Source organism: Malus domestica, chromosome 05 (genome assembly GCF_042453785.1).
Source record: "Malus domestica chromosome 05, GDT2T_hap1".
Classification (NCBI taxonomy): Eukaryota; Viridiplantae; Streptophyta; class Magnoliopsida; order Rosales; family Rosaceae; genus Malus; species Malus domestica.
The window spans coordinates 5,837,763-5,854,928 of record NC_091665.1 but is presented as its reverse complement, the minus strand read 5'-3'; the positions used below and the strand labels follow the sequence as shown (position 1 = coordinate 5,854,928).

Genomic DNA, 17,166 nt, shown 5'->3' with positions numbered 1-17,166 from the left:
GCGGTTTTGGAGCCCAAGATGACCTCGGATGGGTTCGTGGCCCTCTGGAAAAGTGTTCAGAATATTCCAAACATTAAATCCAGCTATATTGGGCCAGTTTTGGAGCAGCTTATGGGCCAAAACGTGGCTGTTCAGATTTTAGACGAATTTTATTATTTTAATTTAGGGTTATGTTTCCTAGGGTTTGGGGGGTGGCTTGGAAAATATATTGCTTAGCTGTCTACAGTTTTAGACTACGCTTTCTTTTATGCAATTTTGGAGACAGAGAGAATTGTTAGGGTTTTGAAGACTTTTTACTTGAAGGTGCTTTCAATCCTTTTCTTGAATATATTTTCTATGATTTCAATTATGAATATGCGGAACTAATTTCTATTGCTAGGGCAAAGCCTTGAGCCTTAGCATGAATATGTGATTTTTATTTAATTGCTTATGATTGATTGCATGCGTACCTTGAATTGTTAATCACCGAGATAAAAACTATCTAATTGTTTTAATGCCTGATTACCATTAGGATTTTTAGAAAAGTAATTTGATGCAATTTTGGTCGGAAGGTTCCCTGAAATTGACACTGGCTTCTTGTGATTAATAATTGTAATTTCTCTTAGGATGAATATCACGTCTTAAGGATTGCATGGTTTTTCAAAGGATTTTCATAAAGCATAATGAGTCTTTCATGTTTAGATTTGATCCGAACGTCCGGACGGGTTGCATGTTAGATATACGTTCTATGTTGGAGGTTCCAAGTAGAATATGAATTAGGAAAATCTAACCTTCAAAGTAGCATGTATAGATCATAAGTAATGGGTAAAAATTCATAGGATTGCTAGGTGATGGTGGAACCCTAGTGCTTTCTTAATTTGATTTTCTCAGAACTGTTTTCTTCTCTCTAGTCCTAATATTGCAGATTGTTTATTTTAATTCATTAAATTCGTTTTTATTTTAATTAGGTTATAAAATCAATCACTTCAATTTCTACTTTACAATAATTAAATGGAATCTGATTAGTTTGAATTATTTAATAATCCCTGTGGAGATGACCTTGCAAAATCCGTTTATACTACAATAACCTTGTGATTCTTGCAAGTAAAATAGGAGATTTAAGCTCGTTCACATAAGTAGTAAAAAATCCTATCAATATGGCCCAACGCCTATTTGCTCGAACCCGTCAAGTTGAATCATTGGCGGCTGAAGTGATGAGTCTCAAACAGGAGATTAGAGGGCTCAAGCATGAGAATAAACAGTTGCACAGTCTCGCACATAACTATGTTACAAACATGAAGAGGAAGATTGACTAGATGCATGAATCTGATGGTCAGATTTTACTTGATCATCAGAGGTTTGTGGATTTGTTCCAACAGCATTTGCCTTCGTCTTCTGGGGTTGTACCGCGTAATGAAGCTCCAGATGATCAACCTCCAGCTCCTCTTCTTCCTGGAGTTCCGCCGAGTGATAAGGCGCCACCTGATCATCCTTGAAGATCCCCTTCTGTAAATTTGATTTGACTTTTTTTTTTTTTTTTTTTTTTTATAGGTATGTATAATGCAAATTTATGTAAAATTTCCAAAAAAAATAAATAAAATGGACTTTTATTTCTCTTAATGCTTTTTTTTTTGTACATGGTGCCAGATGCACCATCCATTTTTTTATATTTTCCTTTCTTTTCCCTTTTTTTTTTTTGCACATGGTGCCAGATGCACCATCACTCTTTTACATTATTATTGTAACTTTTTTTTTCTTTGCTTTCGGTGGTGCTTACACCCACCATCACTAATGAAATGATGGTCCTCATATTCATACCGCACCATGATATATATATATATATATATATATATATATATTTTCTTTTTTTTTCTTTATATACGGTGCTATGCAAGGCTAGGTTTGTGGGTGAAAATCCAGGCCGAGCCCGAGAGATGACGAAGGAAGAGGGGCTGCATGTGCCGCTGAAGCTGATGGGCAGAAGGAATGCGATTGCAACCACCGATTGCAACCACCTAGCGTAGAGCCACCGCACACCCGTTGCACCGTCACTGAGCACCACCACTAACCATAACCACTGTATATCTGATGCACTGCCTGCCGTTGCCGAGGAAGGGATCACCAGTTGATGCCGCTGCGTTGTCGGAGCCTTTTGTTGCTGCTGTCTCCGTTTGCTGCGAAGGGGAGTGCCGCTCATTATTGATGGGCCCGTCGTGTTTCTTGCTGCTAATGCCATTATTTTGCACCATAACCAGTTCGGTTAGCTCGACTCCGACGACTGCGGAGTAAGCAGCAGCTCAAACTTTGATTGCCAAGAATGATGAGGACGGACAGAGAGCATGGATGGGGGAGGACGATCATGGCAGAGAAGAGAAAGAAGTGGCTTACCGTGATTCGTCAGCAACCCTTCATACATCGACATCACCTCATTGTCGGTCTTCCAGCTGCCGGTGGACTTGCCGTCTCTGAGGTCACTAGTTTGCTACTCCCTTTTTGTTGTTGTCAGTAGAGACAAAAGTGCACAATGCGGTTGCTGAGCTCACAGATGGCGGAAAGAAGGCAGAGAGGATCATCATTCCATTTTAACAATGGTGTGGATTGGTGTGCCCAGCTGCATCGCCTGGTCTATCGACTTCGGATCGCGGCAGGAGTTTGCGACAGGTTGGAGTGCCAGAGATTCCCACGTCTTGTCCATGTACTCCTGGAACCGCATGGCTGCTGCTTATTCAATGGAGGAGTTTCTCAACGGCGGAGAGCGGGGAAGATGATCCAAAATGCAGTGCACTGCAGTCGGTGGTCTAGCAAATAAAGAGGAAGACACTGGAGCACATGAAACATGAGGGGTCCTGAAAAGTCCACTCCCAGCTGAAGTTGTAATGGTAGCTGCAGTAGACGTCTATGGGGTAGTAGATGTCTTAGGGGTTCCTGAACTAGCAAACAATTCAGCAACGTGTATTGATGGTTGCGACGTTGCAGGTAAATGCAAAGTTGGATGCACCTTCTTAGCAGCAGCTTCTTGCCTAGTTGTTTCCCGCCGATTAGCCTCGAGGAATGGATCGTTCCCGTACCCTGGGCGACGCTTATTAACAAGATAGGCTGTTTTCATGGACACAATGTACTGATGAATACTCTCCACCTTAGCTGCCATGTGAACGAAAGAAAAAAAAATGCATATTTGACATAACTTTTGGAAGAGACTGCAACAATGAGGATCCATCATTGGCTGGGTTCCTCTCAGAGTCTAAAAGCAGCTGCTCTAATTCCTCAGTCCACTGGCGACACTTCGACAAGATATTTCTCAAATCTTGCAACTGTTTGATGTAGGAACGGAGATGGTTTCCTCGGAATCCCGTTGTAGAAACCAAAAACACTATAGAATTTGTTGTTGGTTGACTACTTGAACCTGGTGGTATTGTTGGTGTTGTGAATTGGAAGGTTGCATTCTTTGCAAAAAAATCGCTCTGTCCTGCTGGCAAAACAAGGAGGCTTTTCTTTTCTTTGATTTCTCTAGGAGATGTGAGGGTGGAAAGACACGGCTGGATTCTCGGCGTGGCTCGTGAGGAAGTGGGAGAGTGTGAGCTGCTAGGCCGCACCGTGGGCCGAGGAGAAATAGGGAAAGACAAGCTGGAGCTTGGGGGCTGCCACTTGGGCCTGGATGGCCTCCTTTTGAGAGGCTTGCTGTTGATGGATATACATACATATATATATATATATATATATATATATATATATATATGTTTGTAAAAGAAATCCTTTTCTCTTTTTTTTATTATTATTATTTTTTTGTAATAAAATTGACCTTCTTCAATAAAGCATTTATTTTTTATTTAGATGTGACTGTACTCGAAGTTGAACGTTCGAGTTGCCTACGTACCCTTCCAAAGAAGAGATCAAGTCATAACGTAGTTCAAATATATTTTGTTTTTTTTTTGTTTTTTTTTTGGTATTTTCTTTTGTTGCCGTTTGCAGTTTTAACTCGTGCAGGCAAGGAGCGTTTGGTGTCGTTTGTAGTTTCAACTCGTGCAGACAATGAGCATTTGGTGCCATGTTGCAGTTTCAGCTCGTGCAGACAAGGAGCGTTGGTATCGCCTTTTATGCTCATGCGGAACAAGAGCGTTGGTTCGTGCAGTTTAGGCTTGTGTGAACAAGAAGCTTTGTTGGTTCGTCAAGCGATCTGAGATAGTCGTTCCTCGCAATCTTCATAGCAAGGAGCCTTGACTGAGTAGTTGAAGAAGTCTTCTGGGAAGATGTCACGCATCGTGATGGGGATGGATGATCTTCGTGTTAAAGTTTCATTATCTCCAACACTTTCACATTGTTATGGAGGTGGACAGGAGCTGCTTTACCCCCTTTCCCATTGGTGAACTTGTGGAGAAGACATATGCTTCTTGTTCAGTTTCTTCGGAGTGACATAAGTTCATCCTTCAACTTCACTCGGCTTGACTGGCATGGTTTTGGAGCATGCCCCCAGCGATTGAGGTGAAGATTTTGAGTTGACAGAGCCGGAAATGACGTCTTATTCCAGGATTTCGTCTTCTTTGTCTTCTTGGGCCTCCTCTTCAGTGCGGTTCTCTTGGGTTTGTTACCGTGAAGATTGGCCAGTGTAGATGATGGTGCGCCTCCTTACCTTCAATGGTCCTTTTGTGTCGACTTCCAAAGCTGCTTGGCGCTTCATCCTTGAAGGAATCAAGCTTTGAACATCGTCTTTTCCTGCTAGACTGTCGAGCTTTTCTCTCTTTGGCGTTGTCTTCCTGTTTCTAGAAGGCTTCTTAGTTTCTTCAAGTCTGTCCAAAGCCGACCGTTGCGGAGGAGATCTAGCTGTGCCGCTTTGTTTCTTGGGTTTTGATAACCTTTCAAAAACGGATCTTTGCGGTGTTGGCGTCTCAAGCCTTTTGAAGACGGAAGTTTGGTATCGACCACTGATGCGATCAAGTGCCGAAATTCTAGGTTTTGAATAATTCAGCCTTTCGAAGACTGAAGTTCGAGGGGCGGGTTTAGGCTTCTCTTTTGGCCTTGTGGCTTGTGGTCTTGGCTTTCTCGTTTTTTTGTAGGTCGCCGATGTCCACCCTTTCTTATCACCAGTAGATGCATCTTAGTTGCTTGCCCCCGGTGATGGTTGTGTAAGAGGTGTCATGTGACTTGAACATTGACGGGAATGGTCATGCATACTTCGGAGATGCACAGGATTGAGTGATCCAAACACGATAGTAGTAGTGTGTGCCGCAACCGTGTCTTCAAGGTCAAGCTCGATTTTCCCTTGTTGTGCTAGCTTAAGGATAAGATCTTTCAGTACGAAGCACTTTTCAGTTGGATGACTGATGAAACGATGGAATTTACAGTATCTTGGACTGTCGGTACGATTCATCTCTTCCGGCCATCTGCACTCAAGCAAACCGATCACCTTCTTTTCCAGCAAGTCTTCTAACATGGCAACCACATCAGAGTCAGGGAATGGATAAGTCTTCTCTTCAAGCTCCTTCAAAGTACGTCTACGCATCTCTTGATAACGAAAAGCTTTGGTTTGAATCGCCTTGCCTCGTGTAGGGATTTTGACGAGAGCTGTGTTGACCGTCATTGCTTCCTTGGTAGGTTTCCACGCAGTCTTCTCCAACTTTGGCCCAAGAACTTTGTCGTTCTTGTAGTCAGCGATCGGTTCTTTCTCCATAATGGGCGATGCTCAACTCCATGTCATAGGCGCGAGTGGCCAATTCCTCGAAGGTCCGTGGTTTAATACCTTGAAGGATGTATTGCAAACCCCATTGCATGCCTTGGATGCACATCTCGATTGAAGAGGTTTCCGAGAGCTTGTCTTTACAGTCGAGGCTTAGAGTGCCCCATCTGTTGATGTAGTCAATGACTGGCTCGTCCTTCCACTGCTTTGTGCTTGTTGGCTCTAGCATGCTCACAGTGTCGCGGGTGCTATAGAAGCGGTTGAGGAATTCCCGCTCTAATTGCTCCCAGCTGTTGATGGACTCAGGCTCTAGGTTCGTGTACCACTCAAAGGTGTTTCCTTTCAGCTAGCGCACAAACTACTTGGCAAGGTAGTCCCCTTCGGTCCCTGCGTTGTTGCAAGTTTCAACAAAGTGGGCAACGTGCTGTTTCGGGTTTCCTTTTCCATCAAACTGCATGAACTTTGGTGGTTGATAACCCCATGGAATCTTCAGGGCATCAATCTTATTGGAGTAGGGATTCGAGTAGAACAAGGAGGTATGTGAGCTCCCTTCGTACTGTGCCTTGATGGTGTTGGTGATCATCTCATGTAGCTGCTGGATAAAAAGATATCCCATGAATGCCGCTGCTTGGTCTGGCTCTGGCTTCACATCGTTTTTCTCCACCTAAGGCTTCTCTTCTTCGTCATCTCCTCTCTTTAGTGGATCATTCTCTGGGTCGGGGTTCTCGTCGTCCTGTGGCTCCAGTCAGCTGACGAGTGCAGCGATTTGCAAGTCTTTTTCTTCAACAATCTGTGTTAGCCTTGCGATCGCTTCATTCATTTAAGCCAGTTGTTCTACGATTGAGGTAACGCCGATGGTCATGACTTGTGCAACCAATAGACGTGACTTTCCTTTAGACATCCAGGATGCTGACGAAGAACGTCGTTGGCTGTTTTGGAATGTCATCTTGTGTGCCTCAGCAGCATGCTTCGATGCCCCCAACGAGGTCAGGTTGATGACAGACTCACACCTTTGATGCTCCCCTTGCTCTTTTAGCGGCACCAACTTTGAAGTGGCATGTTGAGGAGCGGTTGTGGCGCCAATGGATTGTCCGTTTGCGGGAAAAGTGCTTAGCATCCTTCCCTCAGTGGTTGCGAGAATGACTTGTCCCTTGCTTGATGCCATTGACTTTGAGGTGTGTTTGGATTCCTTGAACGGAGAAAGAGATGAGAGGTAGAGATTGTCCCACTGGGCGTGCCAATTTGTGAACACGGAATATTCCTGAAACGAAAGAGACAAGAACAACGTGCACAAACAAATATTTTGTATTTGATGATTTTGGGTTACAATCTCTCTCTATTTTGATCATCTGATTCGATCTCCGTACGGTGTTGATTTGTGGATGTTTCGTTGATCCAAGGGCCGTGTGCTTGATCTTTGAAGGTGGATTTGAGCAGATCTTCAAGGAGCCGTTTAGGGCTTGATCTTGAGAATGAGTGTTTCTTCAAGGGCCGTTAAGGCTTGATCTTGAATAACGGTGATGAATGGATCTTCAAGGGCTTTTGGGCTTGATCTTGAAGAACGGTGATGAACAGATCTTCAAGGGCTTTTGGGCTTGATCTTGAAGAACGGTTGGATGTGTGGATTTGTCGACGTTATTGATCCAAAGGGTCGTTGGGGCTTGATCTTAAGATGAACGGATGATGAACGATGGTGCTTTCTTCAAGGGTTGTCGGGGCTTGATCTTGATTTGGTGGATTGTTGATCCAAGGGCCGTCGGGGCTTGATCTTGGAAGAACGATGAACGAAGAACGAAGAACGCTTTCTTCAAGGGCCGTCGGGGCTTGATCTTGAATTGATGGATGATTGTTGATCCAAAGGGCCGATTGGGCTTGATCTTAGGATGAACGATGAACGAAGAACGAAGAACGAAGAGAGCTTTCTTGATTCTTCGGGAACCTGGATGATTGAAAGCTTCGGAGTTTCAGAGCTTCAGAGCTTCAAGAATTTTGCCTAATGATTTTGGTTCCTCAAATGAATGAAATTGGCTTCTATTTATAGAATTCCAAAACTTGATTTTTGGGATTAAATAATCAGATGAAATAAATCATTTCTGCCGGGCGTTGACACGCGTCCTGTTTGATGACTTTTCCAACTTATTTCGATTTTTTTGTTTAGACACACGCTACGTGTAAAATTTATGTAATACATGAGCGTTGAAACTTTGATTTATCGGTCAACATTTATTTACCGAAATTTCGATGTCTACGATATATACTACATATCTTAATATAAAGACAAACGACTCTATAATCCACTTCGATTATAACACATAGTATATCACCTTGTGTTCTGAGTAGACAAAAATTTCTCACAATAGAAATAGCTATACTATTGTATGTGAAACCCCTAAATTAGACATTGTCCCAGTTGTATATGTCCAAATACTATGGCTCTTTTAATATTTCGTTCCCGTTTGTATATGTTGCTGAACCATCGTATCCCACCGTTCCAACGAAGGCCAATATTCCAAGGAACGGGAATATCACCTGTTTATATTGCAAATTAATGAAATTTAAAGAAGATTCGGTCATGAAAGCCACTCTCAAGGTACATATATATAACAATAGACAAGAAGGGAAGATCGATCACATACTTTCGTATTTTTTTTGTTTTCGTTTTTCATTCCCTATTAATTATTAGCACTTGTAAATGTTAAGTACGTGGGAATAGCAGAAATGCAGAAGCCATTAAAGTTGGTTCCAACCGAATTTGTGTAAGCCCCCATGTTATGAAACACGAGATAATCATTTAACTTCAGTTCCGGCAGTTTGCAGTCAGCCACCACCGTGTCCAGCGAATCACAGGTTGGTCCGAACACCGTCGACGAATATATGGCTACTGAATGATGATCATGATCAGGAGTGTGAAGGAGGAGGGGTGAAACTGTCAAACAAGATTTATCAAATGCCGGAAGATTAAACGACCCATATATCCCATCGGTAATCCAATACTCTCTTTTCTCTCCTCTCACTCGCTTCCCCATCACATTTGCAACCATTGTGAAAGCCATTTCGGCAAAGAACCTTCCTGGCTCAGCCATCACCACCAGATCAGACTCCGATTGATGATCACCAAAGTGTTCTTTAATAGCGTCGTTTAGGGTTTCGGCTATTTCATCAAATAACGGGTTTGCCTTGAACCCACCACCAATATCAAGCACATGCATTTTGGGCAGTTGGAGCTCATCTGCCACGTCGAATGCAGCCTTAGCAGCTGCTATTGCTCCACGGTACACTTGAGATTCCGAAGCTTTCGAACCCACGTGAAATGAAACTCCCACCACTCTCAACCCTAGTTTGTGTGCATGTCTAAGGAGAGGCGCCACCTCCTCGGACAACGCACCGAATTTGGTCCCAAATGAACGCCAGGAGCTCGTGTCATTTGGGACTGCAATTCGGAGCAACAAGGAACATTTGGGATGGCATCTTTTTATCTTGTTAAGTTCGTCCATGGAGTCGAAGGTTGCAAGATTGACCCCGACTCCAGCTGCGTGCCTTAAATGGTTCTCACCCTTGCATGGATTGGCGTAGACTATCCTTGAGGGGCTTACACCATGAGAAAGGATGGCCTCGATCTCCACCTTGCTAGCGCAGTCAAAGCTCGCACCGAGCGTTGCCAATGCTGCAATGAATGCAGGCTCAGGGTTACACTTGACAGCAAAGAAGGGCTGAACGTTGGGAAGGCAACGGTTCCATTTTTGCATAAGGCTGACAAGAACTCCCAAATCGAGAACGTAAAAGGGTTGTGGTTCGTCTTGTTTGTTGATGATGGATCTGATGAGAGTGGTGAGTTGGTGTCTTGGTATGTCAGTTGGAACATGCTCACCCTTCACTTGGCTTGCTGCCAATTTGACTTGGAGGCTGCTAAAAGTAGTAAGGCTTGGAATACTTGGAAGGATGAATGCCATGGAAAAAAAATTAAATTAATGGGTTTATGTGAAAGCTAGCAAGGATAGTGTAGAGAAATTTCGTAACAAATTAAGTGGCTGATCTCTCTAAAATTTACTTTGTGGAGGGTTTGCGTAATGTATATCTTTAAATAGAGAATTTAAACGGTCCCCATCAGAATGGGCTTCACCAATCACGTCTCTCATAATGGTAAAAACCACCCAATTATTTCTCCAATAATCATATATAGCATCTCCATGCCATGCTATAAAATCATGTCATATGTATTGAAATTAAATATTTGCTAATACATGCAAAAGATAGGCATGGTCAAGTTGACTAGAGCATATGTGCTCCCAAGTTTGAATCTCTTTCTGCAGTTTTTATATATATATATATATATATATATATATATATATATATAGCGATAGCGTTAGTAAGTTAGAAGTAGAACATCACTTGAACCAAAAATTGAGGAAACAAGAATTCAAACTGGATGCATAGAAGAGCACATATCCTCTAGCCAATTTATCCACATCCAAGTTTTCGAATGATCTTTAATTTAACTTTTTCAACAACATTTTTTATTTTAGTGAAATTAAAAGGAGTTAATTGGATCCACTTATTTTAATTTTATCTTCCTCGTTTCAAATAACATGAGAAAGAATGGTAGAGAAACATGCATTGAGAAAGTTAATTTTAGATTAGGAAGTTTGAAGTTCCAAGTTGCTTTTGGTTTCTTGGGACGGTAGGTGAGGATTGCAAAATGGTCATGCAAGATAGATGATAGATGGAGGAGTGAGGATTTGCCAACCGCCAAGGGGACGTTCTTGCTTTCCCTACATAGAGGCATTTAACATCCTAAACAAAAGAACTGCACTCTTTTTCTTCACGACAAAATTGGGTTGATTGCCTTTTTCTTCTAGAATAATTCAAGAAGCAATTCACGTCCACGTTTGGTAAGGGATCATTTATTTTCTGCCTGATTAGTGGCATATATTGATTGTCATGTAATTATAATTATTACTAATTTTGTGCGATTTCATGATATGGATTAACATCATGTAATTGCCACTTAGTACTATGGTCTAGTAGTATTCCTTTTCACTTGTAATTGAGAGGTATTAAGTTCAATTCTCGCCAAAGGCGAATTTGGACCACATAATTGCTAGCCCATTGTGAGACTTATCCCACCCCTTTTCTTTTTTTGCACTCATGCCATTTTACATTTAGGAAATGCCTTATGCACACTCCTTTTCTTTTTTGCACTCATGTTTATTTATATCTTTATTTTCTATTGATTAATCATTCTAAAAGCCATAAATAAGCCGAGGTGTGTAAGGAGAAAATGATGAATACATAAATTATGAAATGTGAAGGTAAAAAGGTCTCACATCGGTGAAAGGAGAAACCGTGCAAGGGCTTAAGAGGTTAGACAATTCCCCATATTGCCAATTAGTTTTATAGTGGAATCTCAACTTTCTCACCATGTGTGCTCCACTTCACCAAATTCGTGTTGTCTTTGTGTTTAACTTGAAAATTCACCACATGTGAGGAAGCGTGTGAGTATGTGAAAATAAAAAAGTCCTAGATTGGTAAGAGAAGAAATCTTGCAATGGCTCATAAGAGGTTGAGTTACTCCCCATATTGCCTATTGGCTTTATGGTGAAACCCAAACTTATTTCATAATATTATAGTAGGTTTGTCCACTTGTTAAGTCCAACAACCACGCGTGATTCTCATCACCCAATTCTTGTTGTCAACATGTTTGGCTTGAAAATTCACTACATGTTAAAAGATGATATCTTCATGATCTCTTGAGATTGTTTCCTATTTCATCATGATTTCCAAATTTCCCTGTATTAATAAAATATTCCCTTATGTATTATTTGTATATTAATTATACTTGTAAATCAAATCATTGTACACTATTTAAATCAATGATAATGCACCCTCCAAGGTATCGAAGGATTGAGCCAAATTACCTTATATTACCTTTAATGTCTTTTCTGCAATTCCTGCTTTGGATTATCTTTTATGGTATCTCAGAGCCAATGACTAACGTCTTTTTTTTAATGATCCTCCCTACACTTTTCCATGGCTGCCCCAACCAATCTGACCACTCCTTCCCCTGATGTCTTCCCCTCCGTTTCTCATGCGATCAACATCAAGCTTGACTTTTCCAATTATTCTCGTTGGTTGGCTTAGTTGCTTTCTGTTCTTCGCAATCGTCAATTGATGGCTTTTGTTAATGGTTTTTCCACTTACCCTTTGGCGTTCCTTTCTGACACTACTGATAAAGTCTCTACCAAACCCAACCATGCGTATGCTGAATGGGTTCAAAAGGACCAACTTGTGCTTTCCTAGATCAATGGCTCTCTTGGTCATTAGGCCCTCACAGCGACTGCTCGTCATTCCACTGCCTGTGACATTTGGATTGCTCTCCAGCAGTGTTTTGCCTCTACGAACTAGAGTCACATCTTTCAACTTCGTACCGCTTTCTTCCAGACCAAGCAAGGTGATTCTTCAATTTTTGATTTTCTTGATAAGATCAATGGTATTACAAATCAATTGGCTCTTACTGGAGCACCTATTTCAACAGATAACATGGTGCCGGTTGTCATGTCTAATGTCGACCCCAAATTTGAGAATAATGTTACCGCTGCTCAAGCCCGTGACAAACCCATCTTCTTTCCTGATCTTAAGGCTCTTTTTCTCACTGCTAAACTCTATCTTGCTGATCCTTTTGCTCTGCCGAATTCTTGCATCTCAATCATAGTTGTTTCCCGTGACTCCTATGCCTTTCATGGCTGCTCCTGTTCTGATCGCGGCGGTGATCGTGGCTCTGGCCATTTCTCCCATGAGGGTGATCGTGGTGGTGGTCGATGGTTTTCACAATAATGGCGGTGATGGCTACCGTGGCTATTGATGTGCTGGCGGTTTTCGCAAACGTAATTTTCGCGATCGTGGGGATCGTCCTTCTAGATTCCACGACTCTAACAATGTCTCTAGGCTTCTTGGCACAGCCCCATCTCAAGGCTCCTCCAATCATCGTTGCCATATTTGCAACACTTTTGGCCATGGCGCCCTTGATTGTGCTTAACGCCTTAATTTGGCTTATGAAGGTCGCCCTCCTTCTTCCTATCTCATTGCCTTGACGGCTCAACACTCGTAGCCTTGGCTCATTGATTCCAGGGCCAACTCACATATCACCAATGACCTCAATACCTTGTTTCAATCCCATGACTATCGTGATAGTGATTCCGTCGGTGGTGTTGTTGGCGGTACAGGTTTGCCTATTAACCATATTGGCTCATCAACTCTATCTCATAATAATGTTTCGTTCAAGCTTAATATTGTTCATCATTGTCCAGATGCTTCTACTTTTGTGTTGTCTGCTAATCGCTTTATATTGGATAACAATTGTTATATTACATTGTTTCCCACTTGTTTCTATATTCAGAAAATGGAGACGGGGTAAATTCTTTTTTCAGGCAAGAGTAGCAATGGTTTTTATCCATTTTCATCCTCATCACCGTTTGCTCATGGTCGTGCTGCTTTCCTTGGTGTTCGTGTTGGTCGTGATGTCTGGCACTCTCGTTTAGGCCATCCATCTTCTTCCATTTTGAATTTACTTTTCTCTAGACATCCAAATAAACTACTTGTTTCTGGCAACCGAACTCTAAATAATTTTAGATGAGATTATTAAGGACTTGCCCAACATGCGGTCTGCTTAATGACTTCCTTGCCTCGCTGCATCACAAATTCACAATTGGCATTAATTTAGGTCTGATACCACAAATTCACGTTACCTAGTTGATGACAACAAAATACTATTCTAGTGTAATTCCATACCTTGCTATCTTCTGGTAAATAACAAGTAAAGGGGGCATGCCATGCACAATCGAGTCTTAACAAATGCAATGCAATTGTAGTTCTAATCAAATCCAAGTATATACCTGATTAACAAATGTTCGTTGGAAATGACTTTTATCAGCATTTAACTGCAACAACATAAAAGAGAGGAAAAGAAATATGACAATCAGTAGATACCAAAATTAGAAAAAAAGGACTGTATTGCATATTCATTTGAAGAACTTATATGTATGTGCAGAGACTAGAAAATAAATAACTAATAATTTCAATGGTATCATAACATTGCTTATATCCAATACACAATCCAGGTGCTTCACCAATAAATAGTAAAAACAAAGCTACAAAACAAAAAAAACAAGCATTAAAACCCATTCGTTCAACAACATTTTCAGTCTTCCATGTCACCCCAGGATAATCAGGATGCAGTTTGAGCCTTTTAGGACCAAGGTTAAAGACTCTAGGTAAAAATACAGAATTTTCTACGAAATTTTGAATCATTCACGACATTAACTAGTACCTCCCTACAATATGCAAATATCATATATGCTTTCAATTGACATTCTAATGTTCTTGAACAAAGAAAAATCAAAGACTAACCAACGAAAAACCAAATCCCCTTTTGATTCAAAACCCAACCCTAAACCTAACCCTAAAATTAATCTCAAATATATAAGTAAATTTAACTAAAACAAGTTATAAATCATAGTTCTTACCATATTAGCACTCTGAAATTTAGAAGCTAGGAGATGGAAAGCCTGGAATGAAGAGGAAATGAGGCCGAAGGGAGAGACAGCGTTTGGAACTGGAAGAAGAGTGCAGGAGACTGGAGACAGATGAATAAACTTGAGAAAGAGAGCACAAAGTCTTAGTCCACCAGGAGACTGGAAACAGATGAATAAACTTGAGAAAGAGATCACAAAGTCTTAGTCCATGAACTACGGGACTAGAAGAAAGAAAATAAAAAGTTATGTTATGTGGCCATGTTAAGATGTGGTTGAGTCCATACTAAATGTATGGACTCAATGAAAATAACCAATTAAAATTTAACATTTAATAAAGGTATGCGGTTTCGGTTTCGGTTCGATTTCGGTTTCGGAGGGCCGAAACCGAAACCAAATCGTTTTTCCCCTATTCGGTTCGGTTTCAAACCGAAACCGTTTTGAAACTGCAAAACCAAACTGTTCGGTTTGGTTTGATTTGGTTAGTGTTTCGGTTGCGGTTTTTGGTTTCAAGTGTCCACCCCTAATGAACAAGCAAAAACTTGGGCCAAAGAAAAACAAACAAAAACATAACTCAAGCAACAATTTGAGCCCATAACAAAATATATAAAAAAATAAAAATAAAAAATAAAAAATAAACAGTCCAAGAAATCGACTACAGCCACCGCTGCAACATTCCAACACGATCCGTCCAATTTCACTCCTCCAACCTAACGTCAGCTCGCCGATCGTAACATCCAACTCCAAGCACCGCCAGGTACGCATCCTCATTCATCCTTACTCCTATCTACAGTTATACGTGTACTTTTAAAAGATTCCAAACTTTAAAAAATTGTATACCAAACGCATAAGACAAAAAAATTATCCTGTATATACGTACATAAAAAATCTCTTAAACATTACAATACAAAACAACTAAAGTAATATTTCTTTTCAAGCACATAGCGCTCCGTGAATAAAAATAAATTTGTGCATGAGAGGTTAGTACAACATCATTTAACTTTTTTGTTGTACAAATGTTGTAACGTTTCATTACTCAATTTCCCTTTCCCAAAAAGTTAATGCTAATGAACCAAATTTTATAAATCAAATGATGAGTACATATACTCCAGTGATCAAAACTTGAGACTTTTTGTTCCGTCTAATTTGTATTTGGATCATTATGTTTCATCTAACTTTTGATCTAGTAATATTTCTCTTTCGAAACGTGGAAATCCCACTTACAATTTAGAATAACGAAAGTGGGACGTCGAGACTTTCTGTGTCTTGCGTCGTCGACATAGAGTTGAATGCGCACCTAATTTGAGTCTTACGTTGCTTGGCCACCATGTGTGTATTTGATATAAAGGAAATGGAAAAGGAATGTGAAAGTACATGTACATGTGGAAGTTCTTTGCAAAATTCAAACGATTGAAATTTATCAGATTCATGTTCAGAATCTCAATATCTGTAATAATCTCGACTTTTGAAACAAAAAATTAAGTTGAGAAATCGTTCACATTCTATAGCTACTTTAGAATGTTTATTTTGTTAATTTATTGAAATTAATTAATTAATTAATTACTTGATATGTAAAGTGAAAGATGAGTGTGTATTGCCAACCGTCTGGTGTTGACTACTCAAGTAGTAGGCATCAGTAGAGATTAAAGTATAAGATTGATTAATAGATTTTGACACTAATCGTCTTCAGATTTTACCAATTAATTAAAAAGAATTCATCTCATACACCAATCTCATAAAGTCTTCTTTATATATATATAAGACGGATCCGTGACACTACTTTTTTACACATTTTTTTGTGGGACACACTTCGTAATGTATTTCAACAATATGCACTGTCTTTTTTTAGGTATTCCCTCAAAGATCATGCATGTATACCAAAAATCACCTAAATCTAAAACCATATGACCGTTTGATTAAGGGTTTAGGGTATTTTGTGTAGAACATTATTTGTTTGTTTTCTTCACTACAAGTCTACAAATTAATGTTATAATGGTTTTGGATTTGTTTAATTTTTTGTAGGGGTGATCTACGAATGCTACTCTAAAAGATAGACTGTTCGAATTGTTAAAATACATTACAAAATAGACCCCACAAAAACGTATTTCTCTCCAACTTTTTTATATTTACAATTTTCGGCGAGGATTGTCATTTGTATCTAAACTTGCTCATTTATTCATCAACTATTAAACAAAAATAGAATCATTCAGTGATTATACGTGTACTTTTAAAGATTCCAAGCTTTAAAAAATGAAAATTTTAACGAAAATGACATTTTTACTCTAAAAAGTCACTTCTGTTACTATTCACTTACAACATTTTTTTTGTCATTTTGATTAAAACTCAAAGTTTCAAGTTATTTTCATTAGTTTTCCTTTAAAAAAATTATACACCAAACGCATAAGACAAAAAAGTTCTCATGTATACAACAACAACAAAGCCTTTTCCCACTAAGTGGGGTTGGCTATATGAATCCTAGAACGCTATTGCACTCGGTTTTGTGTCATGTCCTCCGTTAGATTCAAGTACTATAAGTCTTTTCTTAGAGTCGCTTCCAAAGTTTTCCTAGGTCTTCCTCCACCCCTTCGGCTCTGGACCTTTGCTTCGTGGTCGCATCTTCTAACCGAAACATCAATAGGCCTTCTTTACACATGTCTAAACCACCGTAACGGATTTTCTCTCATCTTTCCTTCAAGTTCGGCTACTCCTAGTTTATCTCGGATATCCTCATTCCTAATCTTATCTTTTCTCATGTGCCCACACATCCAACGAAGCATCCTCATCTCTACTACACCTATTTTATGTACGTGATGATGCTTCACCGCCCAACATTCTGTGTCATACAACATCACCGACTTTATTGTCGTCCTATAAAAAATTTCCTTGAGCTTCAGTGGCATATGGCAGTCACACAACACGTCGAATGCACTCTTCCACTTCATCCATCCAACTTGTATCATATGGTTGAGATCTTCATCTAATTCTCCGTTC

At 40.2% G+C, this 17,166-nt stretch overlaps 1 protein-coding gene across 1 annotated transcript; it reads right to left on the bottom strand.

Moving 5' to 3' along the window:
- Positions 1-8,220: 8,220 nt before the first annotated feature.
- LOC103448897 (ornithine decarboxylase) lies at positions 8,221-9,682 on the bottom strand. Its single transcript, XM_008388155.3, has one exon. It carries the CDS (start codon positions 9,598-9,600, stop codon positions 8,323-8,325), a length of 1,278 nt encoding a protein of 425 aa, XP_008386377.1. The 5' UTR covers positions 9,601-9,682; the 3' UTR covers positions 8,221-8,322.
- Positions 9,683-17,166: the final 7,484 nt, after the last annotated feature.